Source organism: Salminus brasiliensis, chromosome 15 (assembly GCF_030463535.1).
Source record: "Salminus brasiliensis chromosome 15, fSalBra1.hap2, whole genome shotgun sequence".
NCBI classification, from domain to species: domain Eukaryota; kingdom Metazoa; phylum Chordata; class Actinopteri; order Characiformes; family Bryconidae; genus Salminus; species Salminus brasiliensis.
The window spans coordinates 31,903,673-31,927,408 of record NC_132892.1 but is presented as its reverse complement, the minus strand read 5'-3'; the positions used below and the strand labels follow the sequence as shown (position 1 = coordinate 31,927,408).

Here is a 23,736-nt window from a genome sequence, read left to right as displayed (position 1 = left end):
ACTGTATTATTATTATTATTATTGTATGCATGTGTGTGAGTGTGTGTGTGTGTGTGGTTTCATAGTTGAGTTTGCAGTGTGGGCAGTGTACTGGTTTCTGCTCCTCTGCAGCTCCTCCACTCTACTGCAAGAGCTGTGGATCTACTCACTTTGTGCTTTTAGCTCCAAATGAACTCAGCTTATTGCAGCTGATTATTCCAAACTCAGCTGAAATGAACAGCCTTAGAAATGAGCTGAAGTGAGACTTTCTGCAGCAGCTTTACTGACTGAGACCCACAGAGTCTCCATTTACACACTTCTGGATTCTGTGTTGCAGGAGCTGTTGCTCAGGATTGGAGTGTGATATACAAGCCTAAATCTGTCTGTGCTCTAAAGGGGTCAACAGTGAACATGGCCTGCACTTACACACATCATATTGATCACAGAGTCCAAAAAGCTTTCTGGAGTAAAGATCTGGTTACAGATGGAGAACCTCCTGATCTGTTAGAGGATCCAGAGTACAGAGGCAGGGTTCAGTACCTCGGAGAAAAGCATGACTGCAATCTCAGACTGAGAGATGTGAGAGAAAAGGACCAGAGGAAATACTACTTCAGATTTCTGACAGATGAAGGAGAGAAGTTTCAGGGTGCAGATGGAGTAGATCTTTCAGTCACAGGTAAGCTCCATCAGCAGAAATAAGACACTGTACTTCATTCACTGGTGAACAGGATTCCTCCAGCAGTTCTGTAATATAATCACATCAGTCCTTCAAACCACACCTGAAGAACACTGCTTAGAACTGGAGAACCAGAATCCACAAAGCATTTCAGAGTAAGAGAGCTGATCTAGGATCAGTTTCTGTGAGTGAGATCTTCATAAACAGGACTGGATCTGATCCTAGGTCAGTATTTTAATTGATCAGGGTTTAGGTTTAGGTTTACTTTCAATTCTTCTTTAAGTTTGATTTCTTCTTTAAGACACCAGTGAGTTCTGACCCATTCATTCAGCTAATGTGAGGATGATGCAGTAGAAGTGGGTTTCTCTTGTTGGCAGATCTCCAGGTGGAGGTTCCTGAGAGAGTGATAGAGGGAGGTGAAGTCACTCTCACATGTAAAACCACCTGCACTCTGACTGTCAGACCAACATTCACCTGGTACAGAAATGGAACTCCTTTATCCTCCAGAACTGACCAACTCCACCTGCAGTCGGTCAGCAGGGAGGATGCAGGCAGGTATCACTGTGCTGTAGAGGGTCGTAAGCTTCACTCTCCTGAGGTCACTCTTAATGTCAGATGTAAGTACAGATTCATTCATTCAGTCTCAGAAAACAAACAGAGCTGAGGGGTCATGCTGAACTGATTGTGCTCTAATTAAACCCAAAGCTGATGCAGCTTCAGGATCATCAGTGATCTCTGTCATAAGAGCATGTAAACATCTCCAATCTCCTGGTGTTGATAACTCTATTTACAGTGTCCGCCTTAATTATTGGCACCCCTCATAAAGATGTGTTCTTAGGCTCATAATGATAATATAGGACAACTATACAACAAAAAAGAGAAAAATCTTTATCTTTAATTCAAGTGCATTTATTCAGTGGAAAGAAAACCCCACATTAAGAAATAATTATTTTACATTACATTATCTGTGCCATTGATGTTAATGTACAACCCCCTTTTGCCAACAACACTTAATCTTCTCCCATAACATTTCACAATATGGGAGAATACAGAGAGAGGGATCATCCACTATTTCTCTTTGCACAATCTCTGTAAATCGTCCAGAGAGATTTGGCCACATGTTTAGCGTTATTATCTTGTTGAAAGACCAAGTGCGATCCATCTTCAGCTTGGGGGCAGAGGCCAGCGGATTTTGATCTAAAATGTCCTGGTATTTCAAAGAGTTCATGATGCCATGCACCTTAACCTTTGGAAGAGAAAAGGGCCCACAGCATCACCAATCCTCCCCCATACTTCACAGTGGGCATGAGGTGCTTTTCCGCATACTCATCCTTTGTGTTACACCAGACCCACTTCGAGTGTTTGTTGCCAAAAAGCTGACCAAAGCAGAGGGTCCCAGTTGAAGTCCCAGTACCGCCTAGTGAACTTCAGACGTTTATGTTTATGCTTGTAAGTGAGAAAAGGCTTTTTCCATGCATGCCTCCCAAACAACTTGTTGGCATGTAGATATCACCTGATGATTGTTATGGAGACTTTGTGACCCCAAGATGCTGCTCTTTGATGCAATTCTCTAACAGTGAGCTTTGGAGAACTTTTTACTTCTTTTACCATCCTCCTCACTGTGTGTGGTGGCAAGAACAACTTGCGTCCTCGTCCAGGCTGGTTTGCCACTGTTCCAGTTGTTTAGACGTCTTGATGACTCCTCTGACTGTAGATACGGGCAGGTGTAGGCGAGGGGCTGTTTTATTGTAGCCATTGCCTGACTTAAGAAGGTCGACACAAATCTGCCTTATTTGTATGATGTGTTTTCTTGTCTTCGGATAAGATAAGATGGATAAGGTGTATTTTGGAGTGGATGAGAGAAATAGGCCTCTGGCTCACGTAATATTTATACCACAGGGAAACAGAAAGTGATTAAATTAATAATTAAAATGAAAAATATTTCTACTGTAAACACTACAGTAGAAATACTTCAATTAAATTTGTTTTCTAGGAATTGTTAGGGGTGCCAATAATTGTGGAACAGGTGATTTTATTTTTTAAGTTTTTTTTATTCACTTTAGTAAAAGGTTACATTTTTCTACAATTTTACAATTTTAAAATGGAGTGTGAGATTATGCTTCTGCAATAACCATTGAATTTATTTTAAGGCTTTTGACACATCTTAACCAGGGGTGCCAATAATTGTGGAGGGTGCCATATATTTAATATAGTAATGCTTGCTTATATGTTCAGCTGTTTGTTGAAAACAATCAAACAATCAACTACTTTCTGTTTCAGTAGCTGAACTTCAGAGCATTAATCAGGTCAGTGTGAGGTACCAACTCCAAAGTACTGGGTAATTATTTTAGGTAGCTCCAAGACAGTCAAGCTAAAGAACGTCACAAAATTACAGACTTTAGCTGTGGCATGAAGGTTAGAGAAGCAGGCTTGGGACTGGAAAGACCTTCAATCTCCTGGACCTGCAGGAAGCTGGGATGCAGGTCTTTATTATCAGCTTAATGGTTAGAATTTGCATTCAGTAAATTTCGGAGTTGTCTGGTTACTTTCTCCTCATTGTACCTTAAACAAATACAGAGCACTTTGAAACTCGTACCTCACACTGGTCCAGTTAATAACTAGAACCTGTGGCATTTTAGTGCAATTAACTTAACCAACTGTTAATGACTGATATCTGGAACAAAACATGGGGTTCTTCTTAAGGGTGTTTGTAGCTTTCTTGTTCAAACAGAAAAAAATCTCTCTGTAATGTGTCATTCTATTTTCTAGATCCTCCAAAGAGCGTCTCAGTGTCCATCACTCCCTCTGGTAAAATAGTGGAGGGCAGTTCAGTGATTCTGACCTGCAGCAGTGATGGAAACCCACCTGTGGAATATACCTGGTTTAAAGGACCATCATTAGTAGCAACAGGAGAGACCTTCACAGTGAAGATCAGCTCTGTGAACAGTGGAGGATACAAGTGTAGATCCAGTAATGAACATGGAGAGAAATCCTCTGATACTGTAACTCTGAATGTTCTGTGTGAGTAATTCATTAATATCCACTAATGAGGAACTTACTGACTTTCATTAAGATCACTGGAACTCTCACAGTCCACTCATATATTCTCATATTTTCTATTTTCTAGATCCTCCAAAGAGAGTCTCAGTGTCCATCAGTCCCTCTGGTGAAATAGTGGAGGGCAGTTCAGTGACTCTGACCTGCAGCGGTGATGGAAACCCACCTGTGCAGAAATACACCTGGTTTAAGAAGGTGGATAAAGAAGTTCTGCAGAAATGGACCAATCAGATCCACAGCATCACAAACACCAGATCTGCAGATAGTGGAGAATATCAGTGCATGGCAACCAACACACAAGGGTCTCGATCATCAGAGTACAAGTCATTAACTGTTCTATGTAAGTTCTTGTTCTGCTTCATTTAGAGTTGAAATGATGAAACTGACATAATCTGAGACGTCATCTCTGTATTTAAAGAAGCTCTACTATCATTATATTTCATAGATTCTCCAAAGAGAGTTTCAGTGTCCATCAGTCCCTCTGGTAAAATAGTGGAGGGCAGTTCAGTGATTCTGACCTGCAGCAGTGATGGAAACCCACCTGTGCAGAAATACACCTGGTATAAGGGAACATCATTAGTAGCAACAGGAGAGACCTTCACAATGAAAAAGATCAGCTCTTTGAACAGTGGAGGATACAAGTGTAGATCCAGTAATGAACATGGAGAGAAATCCTCTGATACTGTAACTCTGAATGTTCTGTGTGAGTAATTCATTAATATTCACTAATGAGGAACTTACTGACTTTCATTAAGATCACTGGAACTCTCACAGTCCACTCATATATTCTCATATTTTCTATTTTCTAGATCCTCCAAAGAGAGTCTCAGTGTCCATCAGTCCCTCTGGTGAAATAGTGGAGGGCAGTTCAGTGACTCTGACCTGCAGCAGTGATGGAAACCCACCTGTGCAGAAATACACCTGGTTTAGGAAGGCGGATAAAGAAGTTCTGCAGAAATTGACCAATCAGATCTACAGCATCACAAACATCAGATCTGCAGATAGTGGAGAATATCAGTGCATGGCAACCAACACACAAGGGTCTCGACCATCAGGGTACAAGTCATTAACTGTTCTATGTAAGTTCTTGTTCTGCTTCATTTAGTGTTGAAATGATGAAACTGACATAATCTCAGACGTCATCTCTTTATTTAAAGAAGCTCTACTATCATTATATTTCATAGACGCTCCAAAGAAAGTCTGGGTGTCCATCAGTCCCTCTGGTAAAATACTGCAGGGCAGTTCAGTTAATCTGACCTGCAGCAGTGATGCAAACCCACCTGTGCAGAACTACACCTGGTTTAAAGAAGGTGGAGGCTCACCTGTAGGATCTGGACACAGTTACAGTGCTGTACAGAGTGGATCCTACTACTGTGTAGCTCAGAATACATACGGCTCTCAGACAGCACCTGCAGTGCCGGTTACTCTAGAAGGTGTTAATGGTGGGAAAAGATACATTAAGTTGAATATCTCTCATTAATATTCATAAAAATTAGCATAATTTCTAACTGAGTTTGTCTGTTATCTGCACACAGGGGTCAAGAGTATTGGTCTGTATGCAGCTGTTGGAGTGTCCGCTGGCTGTTTGTTGGTCATTGGTTTTATTGTGTGTGTAAGGTAAGAGTATGAAGCTTAGATGATCAACAAGCTGAAAAAATGAACATTAAAATGAATATTAATGCAGATTATAATTATCATCATTACTAATTTTCAGGAGAAGGACAAGAGTTGACGGGAACAATGTTCAGTATGCTACTGTCAAGTTTACCCGCACTGGTGCTCGTGGCAGGTGAGAGGAACCGACCTTATCAAACTTGCTTAGACCAGTGACCGATAGTCTACCTGAGACAGGATGATATAAACAGTACAGTCTGACATTGCAAATGACTGTAGCTAAGCTAACAGCTAAAGTTTGTCTGACCTATTTTGATCAGTTTTCTTCAAGTATTATTTTCTTAGGCTAAAATCTTAGCTTTAGGTCTTTAGCCTTAGGTCTAGAGTCTGAGTTAAGCCCCCATCTCTGAAACTAGACAAAGAAAAAAAAATAGAAAATCACACATGGATAAATGTCATGAAAAGGACGTCAGGCTATGCTAGCATTCCTGTAAACACAGCAATAAGTGGACTAGTCTTTTAGAGTCCTCCTGTAATATTTACCATGTTTGCTGTGTTTCTGCAGGTCTACTGCTTCCACCCTTGCAGATCCCTCCATTATCTACAGCCATGTGAAATAAAAGACGTTCATACTTAGAGAAAATAAAGTCCAACAATTAAAACATAATTCAAAATATTTCTTGTCCAGTGGAGGAGAAAGCCTTCACAGAAAATGCTTCTGAAGATATTGAATGCCTAGTTTGTGTTTGGTAGAACTTCTTCGTCTTCTTTTTTTACGACTTCTTCGTATTTTTACTGTTACAGCTTTTTTTTCTTCATTTATTGTTGATACACACCAATGACTGTAGAAAACATGGACGCTGTGCTTCCGTTCCCTTCAGTTCTATAGAAATTAAGCCAAAACTGTCCACCATGTTCTCAAATTTGCAACCAGAGACCAAAGGCAGAGTCAGACTCGCCTACTTCATTTGGTAGACCCGCCTCTCTGGCAGACCAAGCCTCAGTGTCTCAGACCACCTTCATTGAGCTTACAGCGAAGAAGCAGAGCGGATTTTCCCCTGGATTCCCATTTTGTCCAGTAAATGGACGCTCCAACAGTAAAAGTGAAGCTCATGTAAGATCCTCTACAACTCACCTCCTCCATGTAAGGAACAGAAAGGGGGACATGCAGACTAACTGCTGAGGTTTGGGGACACTGGAGATGAAAAGACAGTTTAGAGAAAAATGAGACGGTAAATGGGCAGAGTTATTTAATTGAAACATATAGGAATGAGTGGCGCTACATATCGTACTGCAACCAGCCAGTAGAGGCACTACTGTGGTTGCTTCGCTTTTGAGATATGCTGCTGTCCGTGTTTTCTACAGTCTTTGGTATAAACCTTAAACCAGTCTGTATTTTGTGTCTTCTGCTTCACTCAAGTCCCACTTGTTAAAGGTCTATGGACCTTTTACTTTTATTTCTAAGAAAACTTGAGATCATTGTAATGGAAGTGGATGTAAAAAAGATCTTATTCCAGGTAATGGGATGTTTCTATTAGTCCATTCATCAAGATCTTTTGACACACTGTAAAAAACAACTGCCAGATTCACATCATGGAGAAAAGGGAAAAAATTGCGATATATAATTTTTCAGTATATTTTTATGTTGTGTCCTAAAGTCATATGCAAAAGTTCAGTAGAGGACATACTTGTTCATGCTTAGAACATCAACAGTACATATTTCCATACGACTATGTCTGCAGCTTCAGCATGTGTTCTGTATTTGTTTTTGATAATTTTTTATTTAATTACATGATGTTGTGTTTGATCTTTGCCTTAACATTTAGAAGTTTTGGATTTCTCTTTGAGAAATACAAATTTGATTTTAACTATTAAAAAATCTTCAAAACAATTATTATTTAGAAGTGTCAAAAAGAAATAAGGTATTACACTTCTATCCAGTCTGAGAGTTCTGACTGTTGAGGAAAGAGAGGCGTTCTGTAGGGGGAGCTTCTGATTAGGGGAAAATAAAGTGTAAAAGAGCCACAGAATGCACTTATTGTTTCTTCTGAATCAAGGCTATTAAAAAAGAGTTTCTCCTGCTTTTGTTGGAGTAACAGTAGTATCAGTTGGAGTTTGTTGGAGTATATACCAGGGGAGAAGGCTTTCTACAAGGTTTGGAGGAGCACAGCTGTGAGGATTTTATTGCATTTAGTGACAAGAGTTTTAGTAAGGTCTGGATGTTGGATGACCACCACCTCATCCCCAACCTCCTAACTCCTCCCAAAAGTACAGTGGCTTGCCAAAGTATTCATGACCTTTATCACATTTTGTCACCTTACAACCACAAACGTAAATGTATTTTTGAGATTTTAAGTGATAGACCAACACAAAGTAGCACATAAACTATAAACTATTTTCTATTTAACTCTTACAACCTTTACATTAAAACTGGTACTGGTAAATAACTGGTACTGAACTGGTAAATATAATACTGTATATTTTATACATTCTTAGAATTCAATTGTATTCTATGGAATCTGTGTCTTCTATACTATAGAGACTGAGTTTTTATGTATGTTTTGTGATCTACTGAATGAAAGATGGTGTAGAAATAAAGTCTGCTAGTTTTCACCAGATGAAGAGTCAGTTGAGTCTCTACAGAGCTCCAGATATCAGTCAGTCAGTGATAGGTCTGATGGGACAGAGTGCATGTAGTTACACCTACATTCCTCTAGATGACAGCATGAACCAACAGTAGATAATAAACCAGCTCTGACATCATCACCACAGAGACCAATCAGAATAGAAGAACCACAAACCAGCCAGAGAGAGAGAGAGAGAGAGAGAGAGAGAGAGAGAGAGAGCAGTAAAAATTAAAGCTTTCTATGTAGCTGATAAACTTTTACAACACACTGAATTCATGTTTGAAGGGAAATCAAATTCAGGAAGGTCCAGTTAGAGGATGGTTCCTCAAGCTAAGGTCCGAATCATGGTAATGTCTGACCTGCATTATGATTCAGGGCCGTATCCTGTTTACTGAAGTAGTCTAGTAGCTCTACCAGCACTTTATGCAGCAACACCTGAACCTCCAATAAACTACAGTACAATTCAGCTCATTTCAGCAATATTTACACTGAACTGAACCAATAATAAAGAAGAAATCCTCTAAATAAATCTTCTTTTCTCATTTCAAGTGAGCGACCTACTTTTACTGCTTCAGGAACGAAGCTCAGGAGGTTAGCTCCAAACAACACGACTTTCCAGCCCAAATGCTCTCCGATTCAGAGCGGCTTTTCTCTCCATAGAAGATCAGCACACTTAATAACATCCGACTGAAATGTGGAGCATGTTCTAGAGAGTTTATGGGGAAGAATTCCTCACACTGAACATCAGTCCTTATTTAGCCTCCATCCAGAAGAGCTGAGAGAGAATCCTGTCAGAACATCAACAAACTCATCCAGTTAAAGCCTGAAAGACTCTTATTATTATACCATGCTCTGATATTGAGAGAGAATCCTGTCAGAACATCAACAAACTCCTCCAGTTAAAGCCTGAAAGACTCTTATTATTATACCATGCTCTGATATTGAGAGAGAATCCTGTCAGAACATCAACAAACTCATCCAGTTAAAGCCTGAAAGACTCTTATTATTATACCATGCTCTGATATTGAGAGGGAATCCTGTCAGAACATCAACAAACTCCTCCAGTTAAAGCCTGAAAGACTCTTATTATTATACCATGCTCTGATATTGAGAGAGAATCCTGTCAGAACATCAACAAACTCCTCCAGTTAAAGCCTGAAAGACTCTTATTATTATACCATGCTCTGATATTGAGAGGGAATCCTGTCAGAACATCAATAAACTCCTCCAGTTAAAGCCTGAAAGACTCTTATTATTATACCATGCTCTGATATTGAGAGAGAATCCTGAACATCAGCAAACTCATCCAGTTAAAGCCTGAAAGACTCTTATTATTATACCATGCTCTGATATTGAGAGGGAATCCTGTCAGAACATCAATAAACTCATCCAGTTAAAGCCTGAAAGACTCTTATTATTATACCATGCTCTGATATTGAGAGAGAATCCTGAACATCAACAAACTCATCCAGTTAAAGCCTGAAAGACTCTTATTATTATACCATGCTCTGATATTGAGAGAGAATCCTGAACATCAACAAACTCATCCAGTTAAAGCCTGAAAGACTCTTATTATTATACCATGCTCTGATATTGAGAGAGAATCCTGTCAGAACATCAACAAACTCCTCCAGTTAAAGCCTGAAAGACTCTTATTATTATACCATGCTCTGATATTGAGAGAGAATCCTGTCAGAACATCAACAAACTCATCCAGTTAAAGCCTGAAAGACTCTTATTATTATACCATGCTCTGATATTGAGAGAGAATCCTAGTAGTAATAAGTACCACTTTATGTCAAAAAGATTTACGCCTGTGGGAAATTCCCACTGGAATGTGACGTCACGTGTTGTGAATGTGATGTCACTTGGGGGGGTGTCGTCACTCGGGAATTGTCCCATATGACATATGTCCCATATGACATCATCACAAGTCAAGTCAAGTCAGATTTATTTGTATAGTGCTTTTTACAAGAGAGAGGTTTTGTCACTGTTAAGAAGAAGGACGTTATGTGACATCCAGAGTTTTATATCCTTTACACAGTCCTCCATTTTCTGTAATCTAAATTTATCGTCAGGTTTGGCTGATATATAGAGCTGTGTGTCATCTGCATAAAAATGGAAATTAATGCCATGTCTGCTTATAACTGAGCCCAGTGGTAACATGTATAATGTAAATAATACCGATCCTAAAATTGAGCCTTGCGGAACTCCATATCTTACTTCTGTGTACTTTGAAGATAAATCTTTTGTCTTTACGAACTGATAGCGTCCCGTTAGATATGATTTGAACCACAATAGGGCTGTTCCTATGATTTCAACCATGTTCTCTAACCTTTCTATTACTATAGTATGATCTGTTGTTTCAAAGGCTGCACTGAGGTCTAGTAGAGCTAATAAAGATACATAGCCTTGATCAGAGGCAAGAAGGAGATCATTTGTAATCTTCACTAGAGTTGTCTCTGTGTTGTGATTGGGTCTAAATCCAGATTGGAATTTCTCGTACATGTCATTCTTACTCAGGTATAAGCAGAGTTGTTGGGCCACAGCTTTTTCTAATATCTTAGATAGGAATGTTAAGTTGGAGAAGAGTCTGTAGTTAGACAATACACTCGGATCAAGATTTGGTTTCATGATTAAAGGTTTTATGACTGCTAATTTAAGGGTTGTACGGCGGTTATTGTGCACTTTAGACAGTGTTGGGGGGGTGGCTCAGGAGATTAGATAATGATATTACTGAGCTTTGAGGTAGAATATTTAGATGATCAATGCTAACAGCCAAGGTTAGGACTAAATCTAGGGTATGATTACAGTTATGTGTGGGCCCAGTTACGTTTTGTATGATTCCGACAGAATTTAAAATTGGTACAAACACCTTTTTTAATGGATTGTCTGCTTTTTCAATATGAATATTAAAGTCTCCTACTATTATAACTTTGTCGCTGCACACTGTCAAGTCTGCAGCAAAATTAGTGTGAATGCATTTTTATTTGTGGCTGGATTTGACATATTATTGTGGAGAATCTCAAAAGAAGTGAAGGTGTTACAGTGTTTTTGAATAATCTCTAGTGTATTCTGGTAGATTATACATACTCCACCTCCTCTGCCTGATAATCTAGGGCTATGTACATTTATATAACCTGTGGGCAGAAAACGTCTAGTTTCTGATCACATATAATTTCATTTACGATGACTGCTTTCGAGGTTAATGATCTACTATTAAGAAGACCGAGCTTTAGGTCTGAGGTGGTGCTGTTATAGTTTGATTGTGAGAATTTAACACTGATTAAATTATTAAAACGTGCTGGTCTAGATGTTCTATGTTTGGGTTTAATTCGGGGCACAGACACAGTCTCAATACGGTTAAACCTGGGTGACTCCTCAAAGCAGCTCGCAGACGGTGGGTTTAGCCGGTCTGTCTGCGGCCTGGTCCCAGCTCTGGATTGTCAGCAGTCTTTAACGCTACTCTGCCGACTAACTAGCAGACTAGTCAGACCCGTGTGGAGTGGACACCATCCCTACCTAAATAAAAAAAACAGGCTTGCCCTCAAACTTTAACCAATTATCTATGAAGCCCACATGATTTTCAGCGTGGTGTTCCAGTGGGCTAGCTTCGGCCTTAGCCCTAGCATTAGCCTTAGCTTTCCGGCTACTGTCAGAAAAAAGCTAAGCACTGACCATGAAGCCACCCCCACAGGTTATATAAATGTACATAGCCCTAGATTATCAGGCAGAGGAGGTGGAGTATGTATAATCTACCAGAATACACTAGATATTATTCAAAAAAGGGGGGGGGGGGGTGCTAGCTCTCCCTAAGACATCCGGGGCTGCTACCAGTATCCTTTAGTGACACTTGCTCTCTATCCTTTAGCTCTCTATCCTTAAGTAAGTGTGTGTGAATATTTTTTATCCAATTTCTTTTTCCTACCATAGGAGTGTGTGAAATTTAAGATACTTCTTTATCATTCCCACATCAACAAATGCAATATTTTTAAACAATATACAGACAACATAATTGTAAATAAATATACAGGCGACAGCTGTGCTGAAGACCCACGGTGTAGTCAAAAACAAGCTCCTAACTTTTTATGCTTTGACGTTTGCAAAAAACAAAATACGGTATAGATTTCCATGAACCAGCTGTTGCTCTCTGTCACACGTGAATTGTCCCCACTGTAGAAGCTTGGGAATTAATTTATGAAATTGTTCCACAGTTTTCCTGTGTGTGAGAAAAGTAAGCAGCGCGTTTCCATCAAACAGCTGCCCCTTTCTGTAAAACATGACAAAAACATAATAGTAAATGTTTGGGGGTGACGTTAGGGGTGGAAACAAAAGTAGCGATACAGAACTGCTTTAAAAACCCCACCTCTGACCGTAGGTCTTCCACACATCACCAGCGAAAGAGCGGGACCCCAAACCCACACACATCCACTTTGAGGAAACTCAGTATGGATTCCAGCCAACTTCCCAAAGAGGATCTTGAACTGATCGGACTACTTTCACCAAGGAAACGTACGAAGAATGCGCACGAAAAAAAACCTGCATTTGCACAACGTACCCGTTTCCCTGTGGCCTAAAAAGTTGCGGGAGCGAATGGGTGTAGAGGATCTCACACCTAAGGCCGAAGATACTGCAACGGCTCAAAATATTTTCAAGGCCTGCAACGTTCCTCCGGAATACTGGCCGTCTGTTATCAGAGAGGAAATCAGGTCTGAAAATGTCGTTTCGAGGGTGAAACCTCCGGGGGATAAACGAGATAAAAGGATGATGAGAAACAAAACGTCACGCTGGGGAAAAGAAGACCGAGCGACTTTGATTTCCGGTACTCTGATACTGTTCAAACGACGCCAGATTAAAGACTTTGAGGGGAAATGGTCTCTGGTCATTTTACCCAAAAAGAACAAAAACGGGGACGTTACGTAGGTTTTCACAAGTGCACCTTTTCTGAGAAGGAAAAGAACTGTAACCTGACCAATGAGACGCTGACAGAGAGAGAGAGAGAGAGAGAGAGAGAGAGAGAGACACAGAGACACAGAGAGAGAGACAGAGAGAGATATGTACATGCTCAATCAAACCATCCCGAAAACAAAACCGGTTGGTGAAATCCATTCTATGCTGGTTCAGACACGAAACACCAGACCCACCGTTCACGATTCGGGCTCCTCTGTGTCTGTAAGGAAAGGTGACTGATAAGCGTTAAGGTGAGATCAGCCTTTAACAACGACGCACAACTCTGATCATCTCGCTATACGGACCAGAACAACGCCTACAGAGTTCAGCTGGAGGTGCGAAGGCTGAGGTCGTACGGCAAGAAAGCTTGTGTGAAAATGACGAGGATCAATGGGTTTACTTTTTCACTCCACTCGAAAATGAGATCGAGGAGATCATTGAAGGTTCGCTGCTGGAATCTGAACTTTTAGACATCTATGAAACGACCCGTCACATTTTGACCGGTAAGTAAAACGGGTTTTTGTTTGTTTGTTTTACCTTAATCAGCTTTCAGAGTTCATGTGTAAGAGATGCCTTATGTTTGACTATTCAAATCAAAAAACTCGTTTTCATGTATTTCATGTTATTTATATATATTTTATAATATATAATATATAAAGCATTATATAAATAATATATAAAGCATGTTTTATATTATTAATACGACGTATTATGATATTTAGCATATTTAAAAATAGAATCCTATATATATATATATATATATATATATATATATATATATATATATATATATATATATGTATGTGTGTGTGTGTATTACTTATTTTACTTTTTTACTTACTCCTGAGAGAATATTTTAGTCCCATCGAGGCATCTTTGGCGGTAAAACGGGACTGAAAGGCGTAGCGGGGGCAGGAAACGCCCAGATTCTACATCAAAGTGATGAAAATGTAAAGGGTTGCGAGTGTAAGACCTGCTAAAGGCTAAAGTGAGTTTCACGCCCGTCAAGACGATGACTTTTCTGACGTACAGCAGAGTCGACGGGGTGCGTAGTTTAAAGCCGGGTTTTGATCAGAAGACATCAAAACAAGTTCGTTTTTATTATGCACCAGTCTAAGTCTCACGTCCACGGAAGTTTTTTCCTGAACTCCAAAATCGCTGTGTACGTGTCCCAGCAGTTAAACAAACAACAGTAAATAAAACGGCTCCGTTCGCTGAATTCGCTCCTCCACGTCAGACCCTGGTTCTCTCCAGTGGACGATTTAGCGAACTATTAAATCCTGATACGCGTCTCCCGAACCTGCTAAGAAGAAATCAATGGAACCGGTGTCTGTGAATGGACGTGATAGGCGGCGTTCCCACATATTTGTAGGATTCGATGCTGGTTTGTGTCATAGGCAGAGTAAATAAGTCCAACTCTGATTTCATACACTCTGTAGAAGCGGGGTGTATCAGAGACATGTTTGTTGTTTGTTTTTTTTCTTATTATTATTCTTGTAAAAATAAATCGGGATTCACGTAAACTTTTTCCCTCTTATTCAGAGGATGGTTCTACTTCTCCATAGAAGGTCCAGCGCCTGCTTTCTCAAAACTCCTTTTCCAAGACCAATGCTCCTGTCACTCCCGCGCCGCCGCGCCCGCCCCAGGGGCGGTCCCGGGACGCGGCTCACAGGCGATCACGAACTCCCCCTATCACGGTCATGTCACGGACTCTAATTATGAAAAGGACTTTTATGTTGACACTCATGTTTTGTTCTCGCTTCACGGTTCTGTTGCTTTCCTGTGTCTGACTTCACGCTCTGTTGGTGTGTTTCACCTGTGGGCTGGTGTATTTAAGGAGGGCTAGCGCAAGCAGCCAGGGCTGAGAATTTACTTTAGTTAACGCTTAGTAGCTCTGGTCATCTCTGGTCATCTCAGGTCAACACTGGGTTGGATCTGGTGTCTCGTAGTGCTGGCATTATCCGTTGGGCTCTCCAACGGCCTCTGCTAATGCAAGCTTAACCTCCTCTGTCTAGGGACTCAGGTGTGGCTGCCGAACCGCTACTGCCTGCTCACCTTCGGTCATAGAGCACCGTAAGGAGTATCAGGGGCTTGTTCGTGGGAGTGCGCTCTGCGTGGGAAGTCAGCTCTGGTGCGCGCTCTAGTTATCGCCTGTGTTCTGGTAAGCTAGCCCCGTCATAGTATCGGTTCTGTTGGGTTCGGCAGCGGATTCCTCGGCTCCGGAGGTCCAGTAAGTCTCGGAAGAAGTCTCGGTTTAGGTTTTCTGTATCGTTCTGGCTCAGCCCTGGCACGCAAGCCTAGCCCCCGTCCCTCACCAGCCACAGGTGTGCTCTTTGGTTTGCCCAGTTTGGTTGTCACGTTTGTCTTTTGTTCATTAACCCTGTTAATCTGTTGCTGCTTTTTCCTTGTTTTCTGCCCTTTTGCGTTAATAAACTCTCTTGCTTTGGTCCATCTCCTGCGAGTGTTCTCCCTCATTGACCCAGTGGATCATGACAGCTCCAGAGGTTTGGTCTTGGAAAATGAGTTTTGACATGTACAGGGAATCTTTTCCGGGACTTAGGTTTGGTTTGCCGTGTTTTTAAAAAAGGTTTCAGTCTAGTCCGTCCACACCTGAAGACGACTGCTCAGAACATTGCTAAAGATGTTTCTGCTGTGGGGGACAAAGCGGTTCAAAGAATTATGGACCGTCAAGAGGGCACGGGTCTTACCGCGCTCAGGCGCGTGCACATGCGTGTCTAACCCCCCATAAAAACAGAGGATCTCGTTACAAAGGAGACGCTCTAAGCAAAGGGACTGAGGCGCTGGACCTTCTATGGAGAAGTAGAATCATCCTCTGAAAAAGACCAAAACCGCGAATAAGAGGAAAAAAGTTGAATCCTGATTTATTTTAAAAAGAAGAGAGAAAACAAACAACAAACATGTCTCTGATAGACCCCGCTTCTACAGAGTGTATGAAATCAGAGTTGGACTTATTTACTCTGCCTGATTGATTTCTTCTTAGCAGGTTCGGGAGACGCGTATCAGGATTTAATAGTTCGCTGTTGTACCTGACCTGCAAAATTACGAATCCGGACGGTTCTGATTTAGCGCACGACACCAAGGTCGGTTTGATCAACTACCCTATCGCGAGCATTTTTAGCCAGGTGGACGTTTCTCTGGGCGATAAACTGATTTCCCAGATCAGTTCGGCCTACGCCTTCCGAACCGTCATAGAGTGTTTGCTGAATTATTCTAAGGAGACCCTGGGATCTCAATTTTCCGCAGGCATGTTTAGAATGGATACTGCGGGCATATGGACGACGCTGACCCCACTGGAGAGAACCAGGGTCTGGCGTGGAGGAGCGAATTCAGCGAACGGAGCCGTTTTTTTTTGTTTTGTTTAACTGCTGAGACACGAACACAGCGATTTTGGATTTCAGGAAAAAAAACTTCCGTGGACGTGAGACTTAGACTGGTGCATAATTAATTAATAAACTAATTTGTTTTGATGTCTTCTGATCAAAACCCGGCTATAAACTACGCACACTGTCGACTCTGCTGTACGTTAGAAAAGTCATCGTCTGCCTTTTGCCCTGAATGCTGGGATAGGCACCAGCTCCCCTGACAGGTTTGAGAGAGAGATGATGATGATTTTAATAATGTTTTATTCAGTGTATAATACATAGTATTGTAAATAAAAACTGTTCTATTTTTGTTAGCTTAGAACGAGCTGATTGTGCTCCCATGTTTCTGTAACTTAGAATGGTTCAATCAAGTGTCACATAATTTGTTTGTATTTATCAAATTAGTTACATTTTAACAATTTATTAAATTCGTTATTAAATATGTGCCCCTTTACAAATGTAAAAACGACTGTGACCAAAAGCTCATGTTCATGTTAAACAAATACAAAATATGTAATGCTCTTTTATTGATAAGATTAGTAAAATGTTAAAATGGAATGTTTCTAATTTGATACATTAACTATAGTTAATTTTGTTTGGAAAATGTTTCTGACGAGAAGAGTTTCCTGTATATTAAAAAAATACATGCATTTTATTTAGCTGCCTTCATTTGTATATTTTAACATCGCTTATCCAAGAGATTAGTCTTGTCATGTTATTTTCTTTATATGAATTAACGTGCAAGTTCATTTGTCATTTGTTGATCAAAATCATAATTTTTCTTTCTATTAACAGGACACATGCAGGCCAGTGGAGTGTAAATCGTCTCATTTAGGCAAGTAAAAATATTCTGTATGCATAATATTTTCTCTATTCATCACTGACTGCACAATGTAAATGTAAAAATGTAGATCAACGTTTTAATGCCACACATTGTCTTTTTATTTACAGGGTTTTCAAGACAAGCCAATGCAGTGGACAGCTTAGGACTTAGGTCAGCTTAGGAGAAGGACAGATTGACAGGTTTCCACGCTGGTGTCATCAGAGAGAAACAGTAGGCCTCCAGTGTTATGAGATTGTTATGTCATGGTCATGCAAAATTTGTGATTTCAGGGCATCAAAACGTTTAGAGCTCTTAAAGCATTATAGGTTGAAACATCTACATATAATTCAAGGCCGCTCACTACCCTGCTTGTACTCTGACTGCCCTTGTTCATTTAAAGGTTGGGGTGCACCGTGCACATTTGTCTAGAGACCATACACAAAGTGAACATTTAGGGCAAAATGTTTTGTTTTCGTGTCTGACATGTAACTCATGTTTTCACACTGAGAGGCAATACTTTGAACACCTTGGAACTCATCTCAAAAAGCATCAAACTGTTAACTGTGTTTTTAAAGATTGTGACTACAGTACTAATATATATTCAACTTTTGCTTCACATAAAAGTAGGAAGCACAATCCACATTGCCTTGGAGATTTTAAACATGCTGTGTTTCAGACATATTCAAGCCAAGTAGCAGAAGACAGTTTGTTGGTAGATGAAATTGAAGCTGAATCTCAAAAAACATGCGTCAGTGAAGGTGAAGATTTAGTTAGTCATTGTTGATCAGCTTGGTTCCTTATTTCTTAAATTAGACTGTGTCTTCAATGTGCCGAATAGATGTATAGATGAGCTTGTAGAGGAGCTTCGGTTTATCACCTGTACAGCATCTGCACCTGCTATAATTAACGTTGTCCGTGACACATTAGAAAAATATAACTGTGCTGTTGAAGAATTGGCAATCACAGATTTGGTAAATAGTATTTGCCAGTTAAATCCTCTAAGTGCAGCCTTAAGTGAAAAAGGTCCACTTGGCACGGCATACCAGAGAAATAGGTATGTAAAGGAACTTTTCTCTGTTGTTGAACCAATAGAGTATATACTTGATGCAAAAGAGGGAAAAACATTTCAATATGTACCTATTTTGCAGTCCTTGTCACAAATTTTGAAAAATAGTGACATTCAGGAGAAGGTGTTGAGAGCACAACATTGTTGTTCTTCACGCCGATATACTAGTTTTCGTGATGGTTCCCACTTTAAGGAAAACAATTTCTTATCTGAAGAGGAGTTAAGACTTGCACTTTTGTTGTACTCTGATGATTTTGAAATATGTAATCCTTTAGGAACCTCTCGTAAGAAGCACAAAGTAAGCTGTGTTTACTGGGTGTTTGCTGATATTCCAGCTGTATTAAGGTCTACATTATCATCAATTTACTTAGCCGTTTTGTGCAAGGCAGATGACATTAAGAAATTTGGCTATCCGCGAGTGCTAGAGCCATTGCTAAGTGATTTGAAAAGCTTTGAAGAGGAGGGTCTTTTTGTACCATGTTTGGGAAAAATCATAAAGGGAACTGTGTTTTCTGTAATTGCTGATAACCTTGGAGCCCACTCACTTGGGGGGTTTGTTGAAAGTTTCAGTGGTTCACACGTTTGCCGATATTGTGTTGGAGAGCGGTCCCAGTTTCAGCAACTTGAAGTCAGGACTGGAAAGTTTCCTAGCAGAACAAAACACCACCACCAGTTTGATGTTGAAGCAGCTTTGGCTAGTTTTTTTTGTACGTTTTTGTGTCAGTATTAGGATTTAGAATGCCCTATATATAATGTACACTCCTTTCATTTTGCATCAGACCATGCGGTCCAGTTCCTGACATGCTTTCCGAACTTTTGTCATTTCAGATTAAAGAGGAATTTAGAAGAATAACTACAGTTTCCCTAGAGCAGAGCTTCATGTACAAACTTGACTACTACACTCCAAAACTTCTTGTCCTGATGAAGTCCAAGGGTGGTGTTGTAGGCACCAAGCTGAGGCCTCACTTGGACAAAGTATATGAGGTGTGTTTATTACAATTTGTGCTTGTTAAAATTTTTGTTAGTCTTTCTAAAACTCAGACATACTGCCCCATGCATACACATACAGCACATGTCCTCGCCCTCCATGCATACTCTGTGCTCCCCAAATCACTGCTCCTTGCAAATAAATGCTTGTGTGCTTACTTGACAGTTCATTGTGAATAATATATGGTATGGTATGGTATGAACCATTAATAATGATGCATTGTTAACGCCGTTTTCATCTGTTTGCAGAAACAAAGCATTGAAATGAGAAGAGATGCTGTTATACGCAGCCTCATACTGTACCTGGGTGAGAAAGAAGAACTGTTTGAAGATTGCCTGGTAAATTGTGCTTTTTCAGTACAGTTTAAAAATTTATTTAATTTGAAATTCAAGTTAACCCTATTCAAGCCATTCTACTTGTTTTTCAATACATTTTTGTGTTATTGTAAATTCTGTGCAGGAGGACAATCACAGTGATGTCACTGAACCCATCTTCAAGATCTTGGTCACCCGTGGTGCTAAAGGCGAGGATCCAGTGGACGTTTCCATCCATCTTGATGGCACAGAGATTTTGCCGGGATGTCGCAACACTGCTAAAGCTTGCGCGCTGCTCATGGGACTGATTTATGCTCTCAATCTGGCATACCCTCCAACGCTACGATACACTTTTGAGGTCTTCCAGAAGCTTTTCCTCGAACTGGATGCGATCAAACTGTCCCCAAAGGTACAAGCATTAAAGTCTAAGCTGCTATCTTAGATACTACTGCAGTGGCATGCACTTTACATCTTACTGCTGTCACACTCCATTTGACTGTTTTGCATCCTACAAATGACTAACAACAACTTGTCAAGGCTGATCGCTACACTGGACCTTCCCTTCATGAACAGCCGTTTGTCTCTACATGGAACATCCACTGTCCAGACACAGACATTAAACCTTTGAAACGTTTATCAATATTTTTGGGCTGTCTGTTTGCATTCATGTGTCCAAGTTCCAAGTTGTGGGACATTGCCCATCTCCCAGAGTTTGCTTGTCAAGTCATGCCTCTCCGCTCTTTCCAAATAGTAGGGCAGAACTCTTCAGAGGTACCCCATGTTTTTCCTTTTACTAACATTTATTACAGTTTAATGGGTAACAGTTTAGTCTTTATTGAGAACTATTGAAGGTGAACTCCACTGAGGCATCAAGAGTGGTGGAGATGGGAACAAGACAAAAGTCTCTCAAGGTTGATTGCTGTGAAATGCTGGTTTATGAGGCATTGCTATTGTCATAGGTGACCAAGTGTTTTCTTCTAAAATATTTCATCAATACATTTAATTCCAGATGGAACTATTACATCTGGGGTGTTTTTGTCCCAAGAGAACTTTTTTTTTTTTTTTTTTTTTTTCTTTTCTTCAAACTTTTACTTAAAACTTGTTGAAAGCCATGTAGAGTACCTGGTCATTGTGGATATTAACATTGCTATTGTTATATACATGACAACACACAGGTTTCTATCTCCACAACTGTAAAAACAAATCTGTTTCTCTTCTCAAACACTGAAGTATAAAAACATTGGAAAAAATGTAAATCATAAATGTTTTAATGCATTAGTACACTAGTTCAGAGTGTGAGTTTGAACGTTGTAATTGCAGTTTCAAATGCCAGTTCCATTTAAGTTTTATAAATGAATGGCACCAAATTTGTTGGGTGTAGAAGATTTGTTAAATATCCAAGATGATATTTACTGACAAGCCAACAAATGTTTCGACCCAATTTAAGTTAAAGTAGTCTACAGCATTATATACTGTATAATCCTTGTGCAAGAACATAGTGTTGGGAGTGGTGCTGATTTAGATGAGCATTGTTAATGTTGATAATTCCAAAAACGCTGCTAGAATGTCAGTATTTTCTATCTCTGTCAGGTTAAAGCCCTTATCTTCTGTTGGTGTTATGTTATGTGACTTTTTTTTTTTTTTTTTTTTTTTTTTTTGTATATATTTTTCATATATATTTTGTGTCTATACTAATAATAATGCATTGGAACAGCAGACAGTTTTACTTGCATTTTTCAATACAGTAAAATTGCCATTCTAAATTGGGTAACGTTTTTTTTTTTTATTATTATTATTATTGTCATGTTGCTGTTGCATAATTGAAAAAGATTTTATTTTTCTTCATTTCTCTTGTTTAAAATAATTTAAAGTTTATAATAATTTAAAATTTATTTTTTTTTATTCTGCAGTTGCTTTAAATGTTGGTCCTATGAGGTTTCAGGTTTTAGTAAATGCACTTTGAAATAATTTTTATGTCATGTGAACATTTTTAGATGTTTTTAGAATGTTGACGAATAAACTGTTGAAATGTTTCATGTTCATGGGTTTTTTGTTTTTTTTTTCAGGGTAAAAGTATATTTAGACTACATTTGGTAAAGTGTAATAAAAAAATCATTGCAACATTTATGTAAAAATAGTGAGTAATAGAAATTTGTAAAACCAAGTAATTGGAAATGTAGAACAGAAAAAAACATACAATTTATGTATATATTTCATGACACATTTACTTAATATTTTGATGTAATTATATTTTGGTCTAGGAAGAAAAACTAAATGGACTGTACATAATTAATTTAAGTACATATAACTTTTACCTTCAATATAATTAAGTAACCTTTACTTAATATATTTAAAGATGTAAAGTTTAGTGGTATGTACATTTTACTTGATTTTTACAAGTAAAATATACTTAATATTACAGCAGTAAGATTTACTTAAAGAATGTTAGTGCAAATTGTTACGAGGATTTTATCAAGTAAATCTTACAAGTTTGTTTTTTCAGTGAACTACATAATAATTCTGAATAAATTAACTTCTGTTGATTCTTTTTTGTATTAAATAGGCTGTCACCTCCCAAAATGACTTTATTACTTTAATGTTTTGTCTAGACCCACATTACATAAATCATTTGTACATAATTCAACTGTCTTTTGTTGGTAAATGTTAGCATATCAAATTTAGTCCAAAGACTATGTGGGGTGGAACTGCTACTCTACGCTCAACCCTCATCCTATCTCTGGCCTTGGACTGGCAAAGTGACTTTAAAAGAGAGGTGGAGTTTTTATTATATATATATATATATATATATTGCAGTGTGGACGTGGAGTGGTGTGGGTCTCCTCTGACTGTGAGACTGAACAAGGTAAGTGAACAGATGCTAGACTTTTATGACAACCTTACTGAGTCTGATTTCTGTCTGCTGTGCTGAGGCCTGTTAGACCCCCTGCTTCTTCCTCACGCTAAATTTAGAGGCTACTTCTGCCATCCAGACACACAGGAAATGACCTCAGCACTGAACAAAAACATCACAGCTTCTGCTTTTCGCTCTGTCCAGTCCACTGTGAATCAGCTCCATATTTTCATCTGCTAAAGCTAAAGCTAAGCTCAATTTCTCAGCAATTGAGTTTTTTTTTCTGCAGTCCTGCTCTGATCTTCACAAGGGTTCTTTTTTGTTTGCATATTTTGTTATGAAACCAAACTTTAAACAACCAGTTAAAGCTAGTCATAAAGAGTTATTGCCATTAAGCAGATATTTAATGGAACTTTGACAGCACTTTTTGTTTCCATGTGGTGATTGTTTGGTCTTGAAACCAAAACTTGAATTAAAACAACTTGTTTAAAGGCTTCCCTACTTGCATTTGTTACTGCACTGCGGCACAGAAACGTTTAACAGAAACTTTTCAAAAGTGCATTTCCTCAACCAGTAAATGCTGGGATATAAGCACAACCTATTAAAAGTAGAACAATGTAAATATCAGGACTAGCCATCCATAGAGTATTTAAGTCAGAGTTGCTATCAGATCAGTATTTAGAATTGGCAGATACTTGGAAATCTGGTATTGGTTATGGAAAGGAAAGAGTGGTATTGGTGCATCCCTAATGATGATGGTGATGAAGAAGATGGTGAACAGAATAGGGTGAAGGTGCAGCTTTCAGAGCTCCTCACTGGAGAAACTCAACACAATCATCATCAACCTCTGACCCATAAGGGTGGGTGAGCTGTAGAGTGTTTTTAGCATTGGCACTCAGGAACTGACCAGCCTTATCTGACCATCTAGAGAGACGTGGTCTGAGTGGTCAGAGATAATAAAAGGTCTAGTGTGAGAAAATGCAGCAGGAGTCTCTCACACGGACGATACCTTATGACGGCATCTTAACCACATCCCTTTAGTCTGTTTAAACTGATGAAGCTCCTCCAGTTCTCTGCATTCGTTCTCTGGGTTCAGGAGATGAGCGTCGCTTAATGAAGGTAGGAGAACACTCTCAGTGCTTTTAGAATTAGTGAAGAGTGATGAATTTAGAGTTAATGAGTAGAGAAATGAACTCGCTGAACAAGTGGAGTTGGACTGTTGGTCTTTAGAGGAGATTTCTCCTGTAAACTTTCTGAAACTTTTTATTAAACACAGAAAAATTGTAAAGAACAGAAATAGTCTTCAGGATGAATGTTGAGAAATATTTCAATCAGCCATAACATTAAAACCACCTGTCTAATACCATGTAGGCATCCTAATGCCGCCAAAACAGCTCTGGCCTGTCTG

General features: G+C 39.4%; 1 protein-coding gene across 1 annotated transcript in view; it reads left to right on the top strand.

The window, feature by feature from the left end:
* The first annotated feature begins 390 nt into the window (after positions 1-390).
* The window catches only part of LOC140535542 (sialoadhesin-like), a 45,042-nt gene continuing 21,696 nt past the window's right edge, over positions 391-23,736 (top strand). The window contains exons 1-7 of the mRNA XM_072656942.1: positions 391-655; positions 1,006-1,272; positions 3,425-3,676; positions 3,783-4,052; positions 4,158-4,415; positions 4,522-4,791; positions 4,897-5,126. Coding sequence (XP_072513043.1) covers positions 391-655; positions 1,006-1,272; positions 3,425-3,676; positions 3,783-4,052; positions 4,158-4,415; positions 4,522-4,791; positions 4,897-5,126 — 1,812 coding nt within the window. The remainder of the gene's footprint in view (positions 656-1,005; positions 1,273-3,424; positions 3,677-3,782; positions 4,053-4,157; positions 4,416-4,521; positions 4,792-4,896; positions 5,127-23,736) is intronic.